At 45.8% G+C, this 21,926-nt stretch overlaps 3 protein-coding genes across 8 annotated transcripts in view; 2 read left to right on the plus strand and 1 right to left on the minus strand.

The window, feature by feature from the left end:
• Positions 1-5,781, minus strand: part of mtor (mechanistic target of rapamycin kinase) — a 97,950-nt gene extending 92,169 nt beyond the window's left edge. Inside the window, exons 1-8 of one of the 3 annotated variants that reach the window (XM_015337039.2) lie at positions 5,714-5,781; positions 3,250-3,411; positions 2,832-2,940; positions 2,438-2,670; positions 1,528-1,728; positions 1,300-1,434; positions 491-766; positions 10-118 (exon numbers count right to left, since the gene is read on the minus strand). In XM_015337039.2, coding sequence (XP_015192525.2) covers positions 10-118; positions 491-766; positions 1,300-1,434; positions 1,528-1,728; positions 2,438-2,670; positions 2,832-2,940; positions 3,250-3,369 — 1,183 coding nt within the window. In that variant the 5' untranslated portion in view covers positions 3,370-3,411; positions 5,714-5,781. Of the gene's footprint in view, positions 1-9; positions 119-490; positions 767-1,299; positions 1,435-1,527; positions 1,729-2,437; positions 2,671-2,831; positions 2,941-3,249; positions 3,412-5,352; positions 5,447-5,713 lie in introns of those variants that run through there. The other 2 variants (XM_069183917.1, XM_006642082.3) reach the window with 2 other exon arrangements.
• A 232-nt stretch (positions 5,782-6,013) lies between these two features.
• Positions 6,014-10,660, plus strand: ubiad1 (UbiA prenyltransferase domain containing 1). Its single transcript, XM_006642081.3, has 3 exons — positions 6,014-6,550; positions 7,972-8,583; positions 8,882-10,660. Exons 2-3 carry the CDS (start codon positions 8,028-8,030, stop codon positions 9,367-9,369), a joined length of 1,044 nt encoding a protein of 347 aa, XP_006642144.2. The 5' UTR covers positions 6,014-6,550; positions 7,972-8,027; the 3' UTR covers positions 9,370-10,660.
• Positions 10,661-11,672: 1,012 nt separating this feature from the next.
• The window catches only part of mib2 (MIB E3 ubiquitin protein ligase 2), a 68,883-nt gene continuing 58,629 nt past the window's right edge, over positions 11,673-21,926 (plus strand). For 2 of the 4 annotated variants that reach the window (XM_069183956.1, XM_069183957.1), the window contains exon 1: positions 12,089-12,184. In XM_069183956.1, coding sequence (XP_069040057.1) covers positions 12,128-12,184 — 57 coding nt within the window. In that variant the 5' untranslated portion in view covers positions 12,089-12,127. Of the gene's footprint in view, positions 11,810-12,088; positions 12,185-21,178; positions 21,652-21,926 lie in introns of those variants that run through there. The other 2 variants (XM_069183958.1, XM_006641981.3) reach the window with 2 other exon arrangements.

A 21,926-nucleotide genomic window follows, 5' to 3' on the forward strand; every position in this document is an offset into this window, starting at 1 on the left:
CCAACAGACCTGTGAAGGTGTGAGGCTGGAAGGCAGCCAGGCGAGGCAGCAGGTTCAGTATCGTCATCTGAATCAGAGGGTTCTTACTGGTCCGGTACTTCAGCACCCACCGGCACACCTGGGGAACAGCAAACCACCACATGATTTTATTCACAATCTCCTGGATCAATCGCATTTCCGTCACCCTACGGAACCAGCACACCGAGTGAGGGAACCGGCTGGACGTTTGTGGGTCTAGGAACACTTTTCTGAAAGGTGATATTTTGTCACATTCTATCGGAAATAAGCATAGAGTCAGAATTTGAGGTAAAGGTCCAGATTTAAAGGAACTCAAATAAAATGCTAACAGTTCTTAAAAGAAGCTTATGGAAGTTTGCACAACAGGCTTTAAAAGGAATGCACTGCAATTAAGAATTAAGGGGGCTCTCCGTCTGGAACTGGGGGTCCCACCCCGGGGTGACCGGGCTCACACGGGGCAGACGGGCATCACCTGCTCGAAATGCTCCTCCATCAGCTCCCGGCAGTAGCGGCTCTCCACCAGGGTGCTCTTGGCCGGCGCCGGGGTGGCCCCGAAACTGAGGTACCCCTGGGTGGCGCTGTAGCCCAGGAGCCCCAGCAGGGCGTTGGACTGCTGCGGCTGCACGGACTGGAAGCTGGTGAAGGGGGTGATGTGGCGCGGCTTGGTGCCGAAGCCCATCAGCTCCTTGCAGTACTTGTCGTGGACCAGCTGCTGCTGCGTGATCTCCTCCATCTCCTCTCGGAGCCGCTGAGGGGCGGAAACAGGAGAACAGAGGCCTTCACTTGCACTGCTCGATTCCACTTCAAGACCAGGTCAGCAGGGTCAGGGGTCAGAGATCGGGGGTCAGGGGGCATGGTTGCCCTGGTCTCACCTTGTTTTCATATGCCTCTTGGACCCAAGTGGCACCCGAAAGCTCATCATTTTTATTAGCAGAGTGTCCCACCCTCCGCCAGGCATTTACCAAAGACGCCGTGACATGACATTAGCTTTTAGAATCTAAAAATATTTGTGTAGCTTGCTAATGCTAGGGATTAGTTACCATCATAATGTTATTTATGGGCACGCAGGCATTCCTTTATATCATACATGAAATACATGTTGCACAGACTATCCTGGGAAGCTGAAAGCTGGCGTATTAAAATACTAAAATAATTTGCTCTGGCCAAAGACTGCACGATCTGCATGACTACATGAGGAAGATACAGACTGGAGAGGTGGCCCTGCACTAATTCCCATCAGCTCCCACTGGAGCCAGTCGACTGCGAGGCGCACGACCTCACCTCTCCCTCCATGCTGCTGATGCGGACGAGCTCATTGAGAATCAGCAGGGCGCCGTGGATCCGGTCGTCCCGGTTCATGCCTTTCTCCTTGGCCAGACTCTCGTCGAAGCCCCTCTCGGCTTCCTCGAAGGTTTGCTGCAAGAGGCAGAGCGAGGGCGGAGGTCAGCGCCCCCTCTCCTCAGCTCCCCCCCCAGCCCCCGCCCGACGCGCGGACGTGCCGATCTGCACCTTGTACCACTGGGGCTTCTGCATCTCCTTGGTCTCGCGCTGCGTGGTGAGGATGAGGGAGGCCCTCAGGGCCGACACCGCGCCCTCGCGGATGGCCTGCTTGGAGTCCCACACCGCGTAGAAGACGTTGTCGAAGAAGGGCTGCACTTGCTGGAAGAAGAAAGTGGGGGCGCTCACGGCCAGCTCCCTCAGCACCAGCACCTGCAGAGACAGGAACCCCGAGACGTCACCCAGGAAGTCGACCCAGCGGGTCGGTTCTGAACCAGCAGTGAAACACGAACCAGAGGGCTCGGGTTGGACAACGAGTGGGAGTGCAAATCCTGGTCTATTCAAGATACCAAAGGGCCTCATTTTTAACCGTTCTTTAGTTCTAAAAAAATAAGCCGAATTGTTTAAGAAATTCGGAAAGATTTCGGGGCCCTGGATTTTCCAAACTCGGGGTGGATCTCTCCCTGTGTTCGCATGGGTTTCCTCCTGGAGCTCCAGTTTCCTCCCACAGGCCAAAGACGTGCTGGACGGATAACTGGCATCTGGGAAAACTGGCCTGGTGTGACAGTGAGTGCGAGCACCTGTGTCTGTGTGTGCCCTGCGATGGACTGGTCTCCTGCCCAGGGGGTACCCTGCCTTGTGCCCATCGCTTTGCCCGGATTGGCTCTGGCTCCCCCGTGACCTTGTACTGGACGGAGCAGTTAGAAAACAGATGAGTGGGTGGACTAGAACAACACCATTAGTTTCCTGGCCAACTCTGAGCTCGCGCTGCGACCCCGGTTCTGCCCTGCTTACCGGCGAGCCAGGGCGATATTTGAAACGGACACGTTCTCAGGTCCGAGGCGGGTGGGCGCCGGCCAGCGGCAGCCCACTCCAGGCGCGAGGTGAAACGCCAAAAAAGGCCTGGCGGCAAAGCTCTTACCGCGGCGTGCCGTCGCCCCTCGTTCCTGTCCGCCCCCAGCCACTCCAGAGCCCTCTTGACCTCGAACTCCACGTACTCCGCAGTGAAGGTGTCCCCGGCCATCGACAGGTGGCCCATGGCCTTCGAGGCCATCTCCATGACCACCGGGTCACTGGAGGGCAGCAGGTTGCGGAGGTAGTTCGCAAATCGACTGATTCGCGTGGCATTTCCTCCTTCGACTCCAATCAGGCTCACTGTGTGAGGAAAACGGCACAGAAGCTCAGCACCGGCAGCCATTACGGAATAAGATGACCTGCGTTTCAGACAACACTGTTCGGTAGTGTCAGTATCGGGGTTTTCTTCATTCCTCGAGGAAACCTGGGGAACGGACACAGAAATCGCAGGACTGACTCACCAATGGCAAGGATGCCTCCTTTCTTCTCATTGACATCGGAGCTGGACACCAGCTCAAAGATATGATGGTTCAGCTCGTCATAGAAGGTGGTGGCCTCTTCTTGGCTGAGCTGGGAGAGACAGCGGCAACGAGAAAAGGGGCTGGGATTAACATTCCTGCGCTGGGCGAACCTTCAACAGTGCGCCACATCCGCCTCCACCATAGCAGCGCTGACTCGTTTGATCAATCAATTCTGTAAACCGCTAAGAAAACTGAAATCAAACCAGCAATAAATCAAATTCGACCCTCTTGGGTCCAAAGCACTTTCATTCCTCGAACAGGACTGAGACACGCACCACGCTGTGCTACACAGCACCCTGAGCCTCCCCCAGTGACGGGCAGGGGAAAGGGGCAGTGGGGACCCCACGGGTCTCCTCACCTCTCGCAGCTCGGTGGTGACGTAGTGCTGGAGGTCCTTGGCGGCTTTGGCCCGAGTCTCCTCACTGCGGCTCTTCAGGCCGCTGACGAACTGCTGCAGGACGGTGGCCGTTCCCGACATGATGGCCGCTGTCCAGCAGGGGGCGCCCACCTCCCCGTTCAACTGTATTAAAAAAAAAACAACACTCCTGGCAGCGGTTCAGGTGGGATTTTGGGGTTTTGTTTTTTGAAAAGGGGCAGAAAATGGAATTTTCTTCATCGACTGAAAACTAGAGGTATAGAACTGTCTTATTTACACTATATTGATATTTTCCCATAAGATGCTGTTTATATGCTGCTATGATTTCAAGGGAAATAACGGGAAAAATATGCACCAGAGCTATTTATGACCAATTCTCAGTTATCTCTATGTTGTCAAATGTGTAAAATGTTTGGAACTGCTCCTAGGAAAACAAAATGAGTCCCTTTGCACTGTGGTTGGATTATTTCTGGTTTTAAGAGTTGAAGATCTTCAAGAGACCGTGTCAATGCAGTGGAAAACGAAATACTTAAGATTATTTTGATTCCACATAAGAGGTCTAAGCGAGACAGACTGAAAATGACACAACAGGCATGAAGAAACTGGTACTGGCTTTTCTGCAGGTACTGGAAGCTTGGAAACCTGAAATGCTACAAAAACAATGGCAGCCTTGTTTCTCCCCAAAATATTTACAACGATTGTGGATTCCCTCACGACTCAAAAGATTGTCCCTGAGAACTGTTCTGACTGTGGTTGGCTTCTTTTAGTCAACACTATTATTCAGAACAAGAAAAAACTGATGTGATGTGCATAAATCCCAGGGAAGCTACACCTCATTTAATCACTGCCTTACAAGTATGAGAAAGCTGGGGGTCTTGTTTGATCCTGAGCTCTGTTTTGATACACACATAAAAGACACCTGAAAAGTCTCTTACTGTCACCTCAGACACGCTGGCTTTTCTTGACTGCACTGCTGCAGAAACCCTGATTCAAGCCTTCATCGCATCTCAGCTGGGTTAGTCTCCCTACCTGACTCCTAAACAAACTTCATCTGGTCCAAAACTCAGCTGCTTGACTTCTAACATGCTCAAAGGTGACCAATTCTGACACGTCTTCACTGAAGCCCCCGCTACCCAGCACTTTCAGTTCAAACTTTCACTGTTAACTTTTAAAGCCCTACGTGAAATACTCAACACCTCTCATTGCTCCCTGTGTACGGTACCAAACAGGGCTTCACACTCTGCTATAGCAGCACTTTTTACAGCTACAGGTCTTGAACTACCCTCTCAGATGCCCTGCTCAACAACTCTGGTGCTCACTCCCTGCCACTCTGACAGATGTAAACTCTTATACAGTTCCTGCTTAAAAATAGAAGAAAAGCAGATGACCATTTATAACACCTTTTGTGAGGAATTTAAGGAACCTGAGCAGAAGAGAGATACGTATCTGGGGTCCTCAAAGGGAGTCTTGGAACAACAAGTAATTGGCAGTTACAATTGGCAATCCAGTTCACTCTAGATAAAGTACATCCTTACTTTAGTCCAGTATTTACCACATCCATTACAGAAAAACTCAAGAAATAAACCTTAATAAAAGGGAAAAATATACGGTGCTTTTGACCCTCCAGGACAAAAGGCAGTGTGTAAATGCAATAAATGTCTTAACCATGCTTCCAGGTTTCCTCCCACAATCCAAAGACATAGCGGTGATTAATTGCTTTCTGGGAAACTCGGCCCTAGTGTGAGTGGGTGCCCTGCCATAGATTTTCGTCCCGTCCAGGGTGTACCCTGCCTTGTGCTTGCCGAGATGGGATTCAGCTCCCCCGCGACCCTGAACTGGACGAACCGGTTAAAAAATGGACGAATGAATTTGTATTGCTGCTGCACAGCCGGACCTCAGGCTCATAACCAAATCGCTGAAAAAAGACCCTGTTTGGTCCACTTTCTATATATACAGCAAGGGGAGAAGGTATTAAAAGCGGCATAACGTAATGATGAATCTAATTTGAATTAAAATGCCAATAAGTAAAGTAATAATTAATTTATATAGTAACATACTCTAAGATAGACGAAGTGGCTATATTACCTGAAGCGAGATTGCGACACTTTTAAAAAAATGCATCGATCGTCCTTAAAACTGTGTTACGAAAGGCTTCGGTGCACAACGTATTGCATGAATTAAAACGATATTAACGTTTTTGACAAAGTGGACGAATACAGTGTCCCTTAGCAAACCATGTCGTGCATTTTCTTAAATGATTCCTGTACTGAAGCAGCCTTCTTTGAAATACTGACATCGCATCATTAAATGCAAATAAACCAAGGCTCTGAGTATTAGGCTTAGTGCAATAAGCACAATTAACTGGCGTTTATTCAACAAAAAAACACCAAATTATTTTAATGATCCAAGCAAACGCATAATTTCAGTCAGGAAGAACAGTACTCACCAGTCTCAGATTATCACAACCTAATTTGGGAGGGCGACCCAAGACCTTGGAGAGATTTCTATTTTGACCAATGAAAATAAGAGAATTTGATGATTGACAACCACTCTACCCATTCAAAACACGCGAAAGTGATTGACTGGACCCGCTATCCAATGAAACGAAACATTGACTTGCAACAACTTCAGAAAAGGACCAATGTGAAAACGTTTGGCCTTTATTTACGAAATTGAGGATGCTGGTTTTTCATTTGTCGTGTGGGATAGTTTGGTTGGATGGCAACTGTTTAATATAAGCAAGAATCTTGTTTAAAAAAAAATAAAAAATCAAGACATCAGCGCTCATGCCATCGGAGACAATATGTAAAAGCGAAGCGGCAGCCGAAAATCCCAATGTTTAAATTGCATTTATTGCCCAACGACTGCAATAGCAACTTTTTGATCATTGGGAAAACAAAACATAGTAAAACCGAAATACATGTCGGATTTAAGATTGATTTAAGCGTGATCACAAGCGCTGAGCAATCTTTAGGGGACATATGTCCTTTTCTAGATAATTTATTTCCCCGGCATTGTTTTCAAAAGGAATAAAACCGCATCGTTGTTCTGCTAAAATAGGTGACCGAGACTAAGGGTACAGGATGGGTAGTCGGACACATTTCTCGGTTGCACAAGGGGCGGTGGAACAAGATGGCGCTGCCCAGGTGGAGGGCTTGCACGAAATATCCTCGTACTTGACACGTAGCGAAAATAAGATTAGTCCCCGTGTAACGGTTATAGAAGACGGAGAGGAAGAATGCTACTTTCAGCGCGTTAGAGAGACTAAACCCAGAAACAACAGGTACGTTGCGGGATATTTTATTTGTCGTGCCGGTGTACGCCGCATGCAGAGCGAGAACTTTAATACATGTAACGCCTAGTTTTAATTTTAGTCAAACACTTGTGCACAAATCTGTGCACAGATAACAATCTCCGTTTCATTTGTTTAGCTTTTGGAAGGTTAACCTGAAACTAAGTAGCTCAACTTTTTCCCCCCTCTCTCCAACGCACTCAGGAGTAGTTGTTTCACTTTCACACAACCTCATACAAAAGATAAGATTTTTCGTATTCAGTCAACATGTATGTCTTTGAAATACGCTTGTGTGTCCATGTCTTGTACAGTAGCTTAAATACAAATACGCCTTTGTTTTGCAAATAGTTTTCTCTGTTCGTTTGCTATTTTATTTTCTTCGGTAGGGGATATAGTAAAAGTGAACTTGATTGCATTGCTCATCCCAAAGTTAAGATTCCTGTACTGAAGCAGCCTTTTTTTAAATATTATTAAGAATAAGGATGTTGGGTGGCATTCTTTACTGACTTGCCTATACATATATTAATACTTCTCAAAGTAAGGTTTCTTAACTTCTATAGCAGAAAGTCATCAGAAACTAAAATGATTCTGAAACTTGGTTCACACCTTCCCCCTTTCTTTCAACGAAAGACTTGTTTTATTCTAAGTTTCTGTTCATTTGTAGGTTTCATTTTACACCTCTCCTCGCCTCTCTCGACCTCGCACCACTTGGTTTGCCACTCTGCCCCTCCCCTGCTCCTGCCACCTCCTCTCTCCTGGCTTGTGTTTTCCCAGGCTCTATTATCTTTGCTGCCTGCCCTGTCTTTCTTACACCTGAAGAAGGCTCCACAGCCGAAACGTTGTGTTTTCTTTCTTCTCTTTTCAGCGTGAAATAAACCTATTACTTGTCCCTATATATACATATTGAAATGGATACGCCTCTGTGCACAACAATGATCTTGGCCACCTGGGCTGAGGAAGGTCTTCTTTAGCTCAGCTGGCAAGACCCCTGTTGAGCGATGCCTTAGTCCCGGGTTCGTGCCCCTGCGGTGGAGGAATGAACTGGGGTGGGAGTGGCAAGGGCAGAAACCCGAAAACCCAAATCTGTTCCGATCTATTAAATTTGTATTCATGTGGATACAGTGGGCTAAAGTAGTTTAAATTGTTCAAGAATTTTTAAATCATATTAAAATGCATGCTTGTTCTCTAAAACTCGTTTTCTAATTGTATTTTTAGTGGTACACAACAAAATGTTTCCATTAGGAAGATTCTTTAAAGTATTACTTGCTCTTGCCAGTAATTTCTAAGTAGTGAAAATCTAAATTTGCCCAGAATTGGAGTGAAGAGGCAAGAAGTAAAGGGCAGTGTGTTTGGAGCTTGCTCATGTGATTTCTTTGCTTGTCCTTCCTCTGTCCCTGGGCTCTTTGTTTCAGGTGATCCCTACGTGTGATTATTTCCCGGCGGCGGTGTTCATCCTCGGGGTGCAGGGATGACGGAGGGGGAGAAACCCGGCTTTGCGTCAGAGACTTTTGTCCTGGCGGGACCGAACGGGCGGAGCGCAGGAGGAGGAGGGGATCCGGGGGAACATGTTTTTGTCCAGGACCACCAGGAGGAAAAACCCTGCAGCAGGACAAGTGACATGAAGCACAAATGCGCTGCTTACGTTCTGGCCCTGAGGCCGTGGAGCTTCAGTGCCTCTCTGACTCCGGTAGCTCTGGGCGGCGCCCTGGCCTACAAGTCCGAGGGCTCCCTTGACTTCGTGATCCTGCTGGTGAGCGCTGTGGCCGTCCTGGTGGTTCATGGAGCTGGAAACTTGGTGAACACTTACTATGACTTCTCCAAAGGGATTGACCACAAAAAGAGTGATGACCGGACACTGGTTGACCAGATTCTGGAGCCCCAGGATGTAGTCATGTTTGGAGCGGTTCTATACTCCCTGGGATGTTTGTGTGCAACTTGCCTGTATTTTCTGTCCACTCTGAAGCTGGAACACCTGGCTCTTATATATTTTGGAGGCCTGTCGAGCTCTTTCCTCTACACCGGAGGTGAATTACCCACAATTTGTCATGTAGCAATAGTGCATTTATGAGTTCCCTTTTGGGGGAAAAAAAACACTTTTATCCTCGTGATGTGGAATAGTGACTTGAAAAGATGTTGCTGCTTAAAAAATCTCGAGCTGTTTTTTTGGAAGTAGTTTTAAATTTGCCTTTATGGATGGTTTGGACCCTGTTATTTTATCCGTGGCTACAGGTGCGGCGCACGCTGTGCCTGCCTCGCCGTGCCACGTGTCCCCGCTGCTCCTGAGCGTTAACCCAGGTCTCAGCTCTTCCTTCTCCTCCGCAGGTATCGGGCTGAAGTACGTGGCCCTGGGCGACGTCGTGATCCTGATCACCTTCGGGCCGCTGGCCGTCATGTTCGCCCACGCCACGCAGGTGGGCTACCTCTCCGTCCTGCCCCTGCTCTACGCCATTCCGCTGGCCCTCAACACTGAAGCCATCCTGCACAGCAACAACACGCGGGACATGGACTCGGACCAGCAGGCGGGCATCGTGACGCTGGCCATTCTCCTCGGGCCCACGCTGTCTTACATGCTCTACAACCTGCTGCTCTTCATGCCCTACATCCTGTTCTCCATCCTCGCCACGCGCTGCACCATCAGCATGGCGCTGCCCCTGCTGACCCTGCCCATGGCCTTCCCCCTGGAGAAGCAGTTCAGGAGCCAGTGCTACTCCAAGATTCCCCAAAAGACTGCAAAGCTCAATCTCTTAATGGGACTCTTCTATGTCTTTGGTATTATATTGGCACCTCCAGGGAGCCTGCCAAAAGTGTAACCCCCACCCCAGCTCCATTGATTTTGATAAACGTGTTTTTTTTTATGTTGGTATTTTGTTATAGAGTTATTAAGATCAAGGGCTTTCATTTCATTAATTCAAATGAGTGCAGAGAAGGACGTGCAATTATTATAGATAGGACAAGTGTCTTGTTCTTTGCCCTTTTATCTCATTCAGGCTTGTTTGCTCTCCAAGCTGAAATGTTTTTTACTCCGTGGTGATTTTCTGCATATTGATCTTAATTGAAATATATGCAGATTACAGTGACTGATGGAATTTTTTACTCCGTTAACAAATATCTAGGTGTGCACTGCAAGTTTTAATTGTATCGGACTAGGTGCCTAACTCAGACGTCAGTGAGTAATAGGACTCTCAGTGTTAAGACTTCTATTTGTCTGCTTTGATTATTGTTTTTTAATTTGGATACAAATGTAAAATCCCACGTTCATATTTGTTGTTTCTGCTTTTCATACTTTTTATTTTGTTAACTGTAGTAATTTTAAACAACTTTAATCTAGTAAAATCTTTATTTTTATGAAACACCATCTAGATTTGATAAGAGAACAATCACTTCTGTTATCCTCTATAATTCTGCAAAGCAATCTGTCTCTGTGAAGGTTATGACAATTTTCTGTTATTTATTTACTGTACATTTGTCCAAACTATCATCAGTATACAGACCCTTTATTTTTGTTCTTATCTCATGATGACATATTGTGAAATTGTATGCCACCTGTTGTCTTTGTTATTTTCTCTCTGTGCCGTAATGTGCCTCTTGAGAACCACAGGAAATTGTTCTGTATTTATTCTAATGTGGTGCTGCAGAGAATGCATGCTGTGTTGTATTCATTGGTAGTCCCAGGGTGTAGAGTTGTCTTCTCAGTCTTGGTTTCTCTCTAAAGTTCTTTGCATTCCATAGCAGTATGAGTAATGACTGGTTAGGTCAGAGAGAAAATGCTTGTATCACCCACTTTTCACTACTGAATCCATTAAGGGCAGCTTCTCTGTCCTATGCATCAATTACTCTTTAGCTTTTTGAAAATATACTAGTTCCTCAAGAAACTATTGTATATGTTTCTATGGGGAGATATTCTATACAGTATTATTTGTAATTATTTTTTTAAAGAATTATGAAGCCAGGTACTGAAGGAATCTTTGGCTTGAAGGTTTTCCCTTCTGTCGGTTTGCTTAGTTAACAGGGACTGTATTGCTCTCTCCATATTGAAACAAGGAAGCAGAAGTGAAGTGCAACTCACCAGTTCTATTAAAAATTAAAGGAAACTTCCTCTTTTCTGTGGTGCTCCTTTTATTTACCTTGTTTCTTCCCAGTCTTCATACTTGACCTTTTATGTTTGCCTTTTGCATAAAGGATAAAAATACCTTTGGCATTTCAAATGTTTTAGATGGTCTTTCTGATATGAGGGGTGCTGGCTGCCGTCCTCTTTTAACGTCAGTTTTGGAAAAACGGGAGCCGTGGTACCTTAAGACGGCAAGGGCGTCTAGCTCCTGACTGGAAGGTCCCGGGTTCAATCCGAGGTGGGGATAAGCGATGTAGCTCTTCCTTCGAGACAACTCCCATGTCCCCTCGGCTTCCTTTCCAAATGTGTACCGGGGGTTTTATAAAACCATGATGTTTGTAAAATAAAAAAAATGAGTAGAATATCAGTATTGGAGTGTTTTTCTCACTCAGATGTCGTCCTGTTAACCCTATTTGAAATAAACCAAAATCTGATAAAAGTTCCGAATCTGAAGGTGGTCTAATAGAGTAGTCTCGCACCGCAATGAGACTAATGTGAATTTCGTTTAATGTGAATTTAGGTGTATGAAATTGTACCATAAAGAAAAGCTACATGATAATTGTCTGGGGTCGTCCAATATAGTAACGCTCACGGGCTTCGCCGACGGAAATAAACAAGCCTTTATTAAAGACCCTGAGGGGGGTTACGGCACCGCCCCCCACCTACACAGACACATGGGGGAAGAGGGCGTCTCCAGCCCTCCTCCCACTATATACAGGCGGGAAGTCCCGCCCCTCAGCCGCCGTTCCCAGCCTGCCTTGCGTGCGCACGGCTACGTTATGAATATGATATGAAAGCAGCTCAAATGTTGTGATATTGTGCTCTTTTATTTTACTGTTATTTCAATTGATAAAATACAGTAGTTCCGACTGAGTTTTCGGAGCGTAGCGTTTTGTAACACCAGATGGCGCGCTAGTTCCGTCTGTTGTATTCAGCCCGGACCGCGTCGCACTCGCCACACGCTCATGGGAAATGTAGTAAAATACCCTGTGCGACAAGGACATAATGACTACATCACCCAGAAGGCAAACTGAAACCAAGAAAAAAACTAGTAGAAAAGAAATCGAGACTATACTGTCACATTTCTGGAAATTAGGCATGGATACCAATGAAAATACATTTTAAAAGAAATCCGGAACAAGGTTAGTGTCCTGTTTTCTTCTCCCTTTTCTACGATTTGCGTGTGGTGTATTATTCTTTGCAATCACAAGGTTTGTAGTCTTCACAATCTGTTGAAATTTTGTTTTCACGGCAATACACTGGGTATTCAAATTGAATTGCAATGGGATGTCAACTGTCCTGCTTTGGTAGTGCACTATGAAAAAAAAATAATTTATTTTCCGAAATAGTTTGTTCTTCCATGACATCCAAGGGTTGTGCAGTGTGTGTGTTTTTTTTTAAAAAAAAGCTTTAGGCGCAACTTTCAGACGTTGGGCAAGACGAGGAACAAGCAGTCGTATATGCTACGCCAGTCCTTCGTCTTCCCGTTTGGTCAGTTCGTGACATCTGCAGTTCTAGTAAGATTTCGGTTGCGCGTCATTATTTCTGCTTGTGATCTTGTGGTTGCTGGGTAGGAGGCTAGCGATGTCTTGCGGTGTTGCCGGTTGCACGGAGGGTGGACTGGAGCTACTGTGGTCGTTCAGGTCCGGTATCCAGTGCTGTCACCAGTGCGTTTCGGCCGTCTGTCACTGTTATTGGCTTTGGGAACCCCCTCCGGGCTCCTAGTATTAGATGAAATATCTTCCGTGGGCCGACTCATCTGCGCCTTGGGGCAACCTTGTTGTGAAAGGTGCTATATAAAAATAAATTGAATTGAATTCTGGTTTAATGGAATCCACTGGAGAAGCCGGAATAGCCGAATTCTCGACACATTCCTTTCTCTTATCTTTAGAAAAACTATTCCTTACAAACACAGGGACACCCTGGCATGCTTGGCATGCTAGACTGGGCTCATCCCTTCAGTAAGTGTCCTGGCTCGCCCTTTTTTACAGGAAGGTCCAGCATGTGTCCCTTGTCTCCTCGGAGACCTACTGGCGACCCCCCAGTTTCCAGCTGTCATCAGCAACATGTCTATGCATATTAGCAGTAGATTTCATTGATGGGACAAGGTTGAACTGATTTCCTGGAATTCATCAGGAATCGGATAGTCCCATGTCTTGTGACAGCTGGGAGATCTGGCCCAGTGAAAGCAACGATGAGCTGATTGTGGTCGTTAAGAACCAAACTGCATGGAAAACCTGTAGACACTCTAGTTCTGCAGGAGTAGGATTGGAGATTCCTGTTGAACTCCAATCCAAATCAAGACCTGGCAGCGTTAAAATGGCTTAAACATTTGCAGTTTAACGTATATTGAGATTTTGCTGCTGGAAGATGTGTTTGACAGTGTAGAGTTAAATAAACCATACCTGAGCAGTTTACTGCTATTCACAGTGAATTCTTAATTCATTCTGAACTATTCTGCTATCCTGATATTATAATTTTAAGATGATAAATATTCTGTTAAATTATGATATTTCATTCTGAAATATCTTTTTCCTTCTTTTATTTTTAAGCTGTACTGTATATTGGCTTGTATTTCTTTTGAGATTCAATTCTTTGGGCTTGAGTCAGGTATGTTAGATTTTGCCTGACTTGACTGCCTTTTTTCCTACTTACAGACCACTGGAATTTACTTATTTGCTTAGGTTTCCAAGTGCGTGTTTTCTGTAATGTTAAAGAAAATTGAAAAGAGAAGGTTTAAACAGCGAAACACGTCAATACTGTGTTTTAAATTGAAATGGCCTGCACCGCTATTTCACATTAAGGTTATCGAGAGTAAAACAAAGCACCAAATAGACTCATTTTTTAATGAAAAAAAAATGAAATGCTGCATAGAATGACACAATAATGACTTCAAAATAAATATTTGAGGATAACATTTACACTGTGGCTGATGTTAATGCTGTACTTGTCAAATACTCTAAATTGTGTATATTCTTTGTACACTTTGGGATATATTTTTCAGTAGGGCTCTAAATGTGTTTAGGTTTGTTAATGTTTCCTACAGTATATGCGTTGTGTATTTTTATCAATTTATCAGATTCACAGTGTACGCTGAATTGTGTCCCATGGCATTTACCAGGTCATCATTCAAAAACTCAATTTCCCCGGCCCCGTAATGGAAAACCGGGGGTATGGGAGGTGAAAAGCAGGTTAGCTATGCGGCCTTTTCATTTAAAGAGGCTGCCGCAAGCACAGTCACAAGCAATCTTGTCAGTTTGCTCTGCAGGCTTTCGCACTGAGAATTTGCAAAATCATGTTTTGAAGTTTACCTGGGGTCCAGCTGAATGAAAGGCAGAAATCCCAGTAGGTTCAGCCCTGTCCGTTTATTTTCTGATGCATTTTTTTTTAGCTAGTCCATGTTTGCGCAGGATAACTGCAGCAAACGTGATTTGCTATGTACAGTATATTGATTTATTTAATTGGAGTTTCTAACAGAAAGCAAAGGGCTGAAGGACTATGTTGGGGATCATTCAGCTAAGAGAAATATGAGAAGAATCTTTTAAGTGTGTCCTCTCCTTTGGATTCATAGCCACTGCAATTGTGAGATTGTGTTGTGATTGTGCTGTCCCTCTGTGCAGATGAGAAAGAATGTGATGTCTATAAAGCCCATAATCTAAATTCTCACAGTGTCAGAAGCGAGCAGTCTAAGTCAGTCTAGCAGAAAGTGTCAGTCTGGATTTCGAGATGCGCTGATTGAGACCCCAGCGCTAGATGTGACACAGTAATAGGGAAGACTCCTGTTGTTCCAGTCCCTTCATTTTTAAACGGAATTGATTTTAGTTGTTTCTAAACACATAGTCAGTCATGTGGGGTTACATTGTAACATAAGAAAGAGGAAAAGCTTTTTAGAAAACGGCAAAGAGTATGGAGATCCATATTCTTTTCATTCATCTGGCCCATTGATAGTTGTCCAATGCTGCAGATCTCTTTGAATTTAAAAAAACAGATGGGCTCTGGATTTTTTGTATTTAATATACTGTAACTCCCTTCTAATAGTTTGGCTCACGCCTGTCCCTTATTAGATCATGATATGTCTGCCACTTTTTTTTTTTGCTTTTTAAGCACATTCTTCATCTCATAAGGGAGATGCCAGCAGATCAGCAAGCATATCCCAGAAATCAACATAATCCCCCCCCCCCTCCCACACCCTGTCCTCCTCCCAGAATTCTGCACTCACCCCCCCAGCCCAACACCCACTCTTCTCCTCTCCTTTATGACCACCAGCTTGATTTCTCTAGAAATTAATACAGAAAAGCGTTTGGCAAAACAAAACTTTATGTTTACATTGGCCAGCCACATCAGATCAATTATTTAGCAACAGCCTGAGTCGTTATTAAACCCAGATTTATGTCATACCTTACTTCATTTAATTGAATTTCAGCAGTACTTCTGCAGGAGTATGTAGCACCTTCTTTATTTTCATTAAGATTCCGTCTGGGACATTTCCTCCATGCATCACCCTTTCTGGATGTGCCAAGCGGGATAGCTGCAAGGATTTATGGACACTTCCTCATGGAAAACGTATTGATCTGAAGATAAATAAAGTTGGATCGATGAGGGGTAGATCACAGGGGTGTCTCCATGGACTGAAACACGAGCATTGATTTCTTATAGACTTCTTATCAATACACTGCAGGAGGTTGCAGGGTTAGGCATCAGATTAATTTACATGCTTACCCATTTGAAACCATACATTAGAGAATAGATCTAGAGTTCACACTTAATTCATACTTAATATTTAGCTCCATATGTATGCCCTCCTTTTAAAACCAGTTTACAGAAGGTTGGCCACATACTAGAGACTTAAGACAACTGCTAACGTTTGTGTTGGTTGTAACACTGAATAGGTTGATACATTCAATTTATGGTGCCTCTAAGTTTCTCACAGTCATTTCTGTTTTTATTGGAATACTTTTTGGAATATTTTACATACTGTTGAAGTTGTAATGTGAATCTGATAGTGTGCTGATAGTGCTTTGTCAGATGAAACACTGTAGGTGAGCTTTCATCATAGGGTTTTGAGATTTAATTGAAGAATAGTACAGGGGTTACAGATTGACGCAGTGGTTTCAAGTGTCAGGCGTTGCGGATGGCATTGATTGATCGCTGATTGAAGTTTGTGGTCAATACAATTCAGCTGACAATATTGTGAGGTCAACTGATTCGTTTTTAGCTCTCATGGGAAATGTGCAATGGGTACAGCGCTGAGGATATAACAAATGTGAAACATACCTGATTTCGAGTTTGATCTAATAAATCTGGATGCGGTGAAAGCTCGGAGACTGAACTGGTGTGAAGTGGCTTATCGATACGGGCAGCACTGTGCTGCAGTGGTCAGCAGTGCTGCCTCTGGTGCCCTGGGTTCGATTCCAGATCTGGGGCGCTAACCGCGTGAAGTTTGTACTGTCGAAGAAAACTCAGTCTTCACTCGGGTTAGGAGATTGTCAAACAGAGATCTTTAATACAGTCGGCTGAAGGGGAGCACATCACAGAGGTAGGGTTTCCCCTCGCACTCAAGACATGCTCACTGGACTGAAGTTATACTTTCCTTTTCATACATTAAAAGTAGGCAAGACTTGAACATATCAAAGGAACATACAGGGAAAAGGGGCAGTGTCAGAAGTCAAACAGACAGGACAGGGAGATGCCATTTGGCATCCTGCAGTCTGTTTCATTTCTCTCTGGTTGAATGGGTGTGAGGAATCACAGGCTTTAGTTTGCACAGAACAACAGAAAACCTTTCCTGCGCATAGTCACGGACCTTTTGACTCGGTCTTCCACACTACTTTCTCCACATCTTTGTGTGGGTTTTCTTCGGGTTCTGCACGAGTGTGTGTCTGTGTCTCCATGCCTGCCCCGAGACGCTTGGACTGGATTCAAGTCCATTAACGGGAATTGCATGAAGCTGTGAGGAAGCGGAGGGATGGATGAGTTTTATCAACATGGTTCTGATGTCCAGGATTGGTGGAATTCTGGGATTGCTCTGCCGGAACCGGAGAAAGGTTTTTAGCTGGCGTCCCGAGGTGCAGCAGGCAGGTGTGGGCTAGAACTGGCGAAAAACAAAGCGTATTCTCCTTTGACAATGGGGGCGCTCTTTCAGAAGACACGGGGCCCCTGCTGGGAATGGCAGCGAGCTGGAGAGTGGGGAAGATTAAGATGTTTGACACAGGAACAAGACCAGGTTCTTGGGCCTTTCTGTCCCGACGTTACTTAATATCCAAGGAAAGTACAGTCAATGGCAAGGAGGATATGGCTTAAGGGATCAGATTAAGAGACCGATTACCACATCCTGCAAACCGTGTAGTCAACAACATCCCAAAGAAGATTACACCTTTTACTTGAGGTTCCCCTGCCCTCAGACACATGCCCGGCTAAATTATGTAATGGCACCATTGTATCTGCCTTCTGAGCTGAAAGTATGTTTCCTGCTTGTTACCACAATCTTTTACAGTTCCATTTCACAGAGATGTCAATTGACCATTGACATCTCCCGTTTGCACAGACAAAAAGAGACGAGCATAAGGAGGTTCTTTTACAAAAGCACATCCGAAAGTGTGTTCTCTTTTCCCAATTATGTGGCAGTCACATGCAATCCAGCTGGCCAAGAACACTGGTGACAGTGTAAGAGCACTGGTATGCAATGACTATGGGAATGCTTTTCTCTTCCCCCAGACAGGTGCTCAATAGGGAACCTTCTTTTCAGAAACCTGGCTGGTGCAACATGTTTGCTTCCCTGAAACAGGGTCTTCAAATGCAATTACCGGCTGCATTCAGACCAATAGGCATGGCCTCCAAGGTACCTGAATGGGCTTTGACCACCGAAGGGTAGTTCTCTGAGGAATAAGGCCAACGAATCAGAACAAATACGTAGATAAAATGATATATTTTTTTGGTTTCTAAAACCTGTAGCAGTGATGTATTGTACTATATACTGTATTGGCACCACAAAAGTACAAAGAAGAGTTAAATGGCATGTTCAGAATGTGGAATTTTGAAAAGATTAGTATGTGCCACCTTATTTTCATCTGACTCAAAATCCTCTTTCCCATGAGCTTATTTTAATGAACGTACGTGTACCATTTCAATCGGGTTAGGGGAGTGTTGTGGAATTGCTGAAACATTGCTTTTTAAGCTTATTAAATTCTCAGAGCAGTGCTCAGCTTCCCATTTCCACTGCCTGGCATTTCCTTTTGGAACAGACATTTCTCATAACCTGAAACAGCACGGGGCCCGATTTTCAGAACTCTGGAGAAGCCCTGTGGGAAGCTGTAGTCGTCTAATACAAACGCAAGACAGCAAGAACATCTTTGGCTGACATTATGGTTTTCCTTGTTGTGCCATTGAGGTGGCTCAACAGGTCAGGCCTCCGTGAGACAGTGAAGTATCCTGCGATGTAAGGTGAGGGCTCAGAAAGCACCTTGAGGTTTTGTTTGTAACCACTGAAATCTGGTAGCATCCAGACAGTATCAAGCAATCACAGCTGGGAGACTGTCGGTGACAAAATGCCATTGGTTTAGTCAAGCAGATGGATAAGATCCTAAGGTCACTTAGCAACAAGCATCCAAATGAGTTACATGTGCTGCCTTTCGTTAGTTACCTTTCTTATGTTCAATCATGTATGATAGGCAAGTATATGAAAGGTTTTAAAACCGCTACACAATCTGATGTTTCTTTCCTGCAACTGAGCTGTCCTGCCACAATATCAAATACCAGCCCCAAATATTTCTCCAGGAGTGCACTTGAATGAGTGGAAACATCTTGCCTTGTGGAGATCCACACAGTTCCTCTTAACGAATGGCTTGAAACGCTTCTGAAACCTTCTGTCCTTTCTTGTCAAGTGCTCCTTGAGAGACCCCAGCAGATTGTGGAGGCCACTGAAAAGCATTTAATCAAAACGGGTTTCTTTCCAAGTTCCTTTTAAGAAAGACAAGCAGATGGCTCAACACGTGAGTTCACAGATGGACCGGGTTACTTTCACTACCTGATTGTCGAAATCCAGAAATTGTTCAGAACCTTTTGTTTGTTATTTCACCCTGTTTGTCTGCGTTTTAAGACATAGCCTTGCAATACGTTTTTTTTTGTTGGCAGAGCTCCAGGACTGTGACGCTTCCTGTGTCCTGTGTCCTGTGTCGCCCCGGAGGAGGCCATGTGTGCCTGCTCCTCTACTCTGGAAAGCAAAGTCCTTCCAGCACACTAAGGCCACAGTGCGCAGGGCAGCCATCTGTCACGTTTTGCCAGCATTCTCTGCTTTTTCCCCTCAAAAAAGAGCGATATGCTTTGTCTTTTGAGTTCACACACCTCCACTTAGACCTTATTCATCAGCTGCAGGTGCAATTCAAGTTTTAGGAACTGTGCATTATTTTACTTTGTAGGTTATAGAAAAGCAGCCCCTACACACATTAGCATCCTCCCCCAGCTTCCTCCTCAAGGATATTTCTATAGCAACCTCACAACTTCTGCTCTCCAGTGCAGCCCGATCAGGTGTTCTCCACCACCCTGTGGGCTTGAAGCAGAATCCTGCAGCGACCTTTTATCTGTCTGCAATGTGCCATAGGGGCACGCCTTAGCATGCGAAATGCTTTTTTGTGTAAAACAAACGACAAGAACAATACAAGCTTTGCGTCAGTAGTGGAGATCTCGCTGATTAACTCGCAGAGCGAAAGTTGTTGGCGGTCACGTCGTCTTTCCTTGGGTTGTCTGTTTTGGAAACAGCAGTGCGACCAGTTCACTCCCCTCCCGCCTTCTCAGTTATCCACACAGAGTCAGATCCCATGCAGCTGGTGCACCGGACAGCGGCCCCAGTGTTTCCCCATCCCTTCCCCTTCGGCTCCCAGTGCGTGCCTCAGCGGCTGCAGGAGCCGAGGTGGGGTGTAATCCACACGTGCCCTGGAGAACATGCCTGGAAAATCCCATGTGCACAGGCGCGTGAGCCGCCGAGATCCCACCAGAGCAGGGAGGCAAAGCACAGCGGGCTTTCACCCATCGCCAACCTGCGGCAGGGTCACAGACGGGCCTCGTGGAAGGTCAGGTTGTTTTGTCCATTAACATTGTGCTCCAAAACCCCCCAGTGGCAGTTTTTGCAGTTGGGTTTTGCATCTGTGCTTTGCAGTTCCCATTGTCACTCCCTGCAGAGCACGGCTGTGTATCAAAACAGCCTTCCTCGTGTCACAGCGGACTGCACAAGGCATGATGCAATGAGCAAGGTCTGGCAGGCTTGTTTCGTATTCTAGTGTCGTGAGAGACCAAGAATAAACAGCCATAGTTTCAGCTACAAAACAGCAGAGGATGTTCTGCAATGCTTTTTTTAACACAGACTCCCCATAAATACAACATCTTAGCACATAGGAGGCTCAGGGACAAACACTAATCTTGCAGGGCTCTCTCTAAGAGATGGAAATTCAGAGGGAGTCCTGTGTTAATCAGTGGCAATGCTATAGATGAAGGAATACCAAACACTAGATGTGGAAGAACTCCACTAAATTTGTCCATTACTTATATTTCCCTGGACAGCGAAGAATTCACACTTCTAGCAAGTCTAGAACTGAGACATAAATATATTAAATCTAATCTTTAAGTGCCGATTCGGGGTTTTCATTTGTCCCTGCTGTAGGCGAGCAGAACAGTGATTGTTCTTAGAGATCTAGACAAAGTATAAATAAAACAGGAATCATTAACCTGTCGACAACGGATCTTTAAATAAAGCAATCCTCCTGAATTGTAGCTAATTAGAGGGGGCAGCAGATATTTTTTTTTTATGTGCGCTGCAATGACGACATCTCGTAAAGTCGGCCTGGTAATTCAGAACAGAGCTGCGTGTGCTTCATTTTCGGGAAAGTCGTATCCCACGTCGGATCTGTCGTCCCCGGTGTTGTCTGTTAGGGCACTAAGATCCTCACTCCCTGCAAATGCGGAGCAGGTTCGTCTTTCGGGAGTTACTGCTCTGCGTGCGTTTCAGCTTTAAGGAAGGAAAAGGCAGAAATACAGTGCAGACACACACCCCCGGCGCTCCTGCTTCAGGTCTCTCGGCTTCATGGGCTGCCGCTGCTCCCGTGAATGACAGATGGGAAGACGTCCGTGTGTGTGTTTTAATGAGGTGCAGGGTGTGTGTGTGTGCGCTCACGGAGGGGTGTAGCCTGTAGTGACAGCTGAGCGCTGTATTAATATTACGGTTCCTGATTGTGGATGGGGAAAAGCAGGTCGCATCCGACTCGCTTTCTCTCTCTCCCCCCGTCTTTCGGCGCTCTGCAGAGTCTAGATCTGTCGGCTCATTCCTGGGGCTTGGGAAGGTTTCCTTTCTGTCGCGGTCTCCCCCAGCTCCTCTCTGCCTGTGTCTGCGTGACGTGAGGCAGTCCAGAATTGAATTAGGGGACGAGCAGGTGCCTGTGCCGTTTAGCCCCCTTACTTTCCTCCACGCTCACACACACACACACCAACAACCCTCTCTCTCTCTCTCTCCCCCTCCGCCACAGCTTCTTTAGTTTGCATGACGGATTCTCCAGGGCCGTCTGCTCCCCGGATAGGGAGAGAGTGTGCTGCTGCAGTGTGTGCGGCTGGGGTTTGCCAGAGCCAGAAATAGCAAGCAGCAAGCCGAGAAACCGACTCTCGCCTCCCCCCCGGGCGGTACCGAATCAGTCTCCCGACGGCGGAAGAAGGACAATGGATTAAAACACCGGTACCTCTTCTTCGGGTTTTTTTTTGTATAGGAGGGGGGGTGGGTTTTGGAGTTTCCTTCCACGCTGATAGGATCCCACAGCACAGGGGGAGCCGCTTCGCCTCCCTCGCTGTCCAGTCCGATTTTTGCGGTGGTCTTGGAGAACCCGAGGTGGTCGCGCTCGGAGAAATACATCCTCTCCGCTTTATTTCCACGGGCTCCCGTGTCGCCGCACAGTAGCAGAAGGGGCCTCCGGAGGACTGCCTTCTCTCTGCTCTCGGATTCCAACAGGTAAAACCTCCCATTTTTTCTCTGCAATACCGAATGAATCGCTACTGTATCCTTGTGTGGTTTGGTGGTTTAGTTCGGAGGGCTGGGAGTCGTAATCATAGCAATTCAACTAGCATACACCGTGGGTGCCAGAGTGCATGAGGTAGGTTTAGTGTTAAACAGAGCAAATACTAATAATAATATTTAGAGATGTAAAATTAAAGATGTCTGTCTGACTTAACAGTAGCAATGAGTGGCACTGTTTTGGGATGCTAGAAGGATGCATGTCTAGGATG

Source organism: Lepisosteus oculatus, chromosome 25, assembly GCF_040954835.1.
Source record: "Lepisosteus oculatus isolate fLepOcu1 chromosome 25, fLepOcu1.hap2, whole genome shotgun sequence".
NCBI classification, from domain to species: Eukaryota; Metazoa; Chordata; class Actinopteri; order Semionotiformes; family Lepisosteidae; genus Lepisosteus; species Lepisosteus oculatus.

Coding starts and splice junctions, on each gene's coding strand:
- ubiad1 (XM_006642081.3), top strand. CDS start 8,028: ATGACGGAGGGGGAGAAACCCGGCTTTGCGTCAGAGACTTTTGTCCTG. Junction 8,584..8,881: donor CTCTTTCCTCTACACCGGAG/GTGAATTACCCA, acceptor TCTCCTCCGCAG/GTATCGGGCTGAAGTACGTG.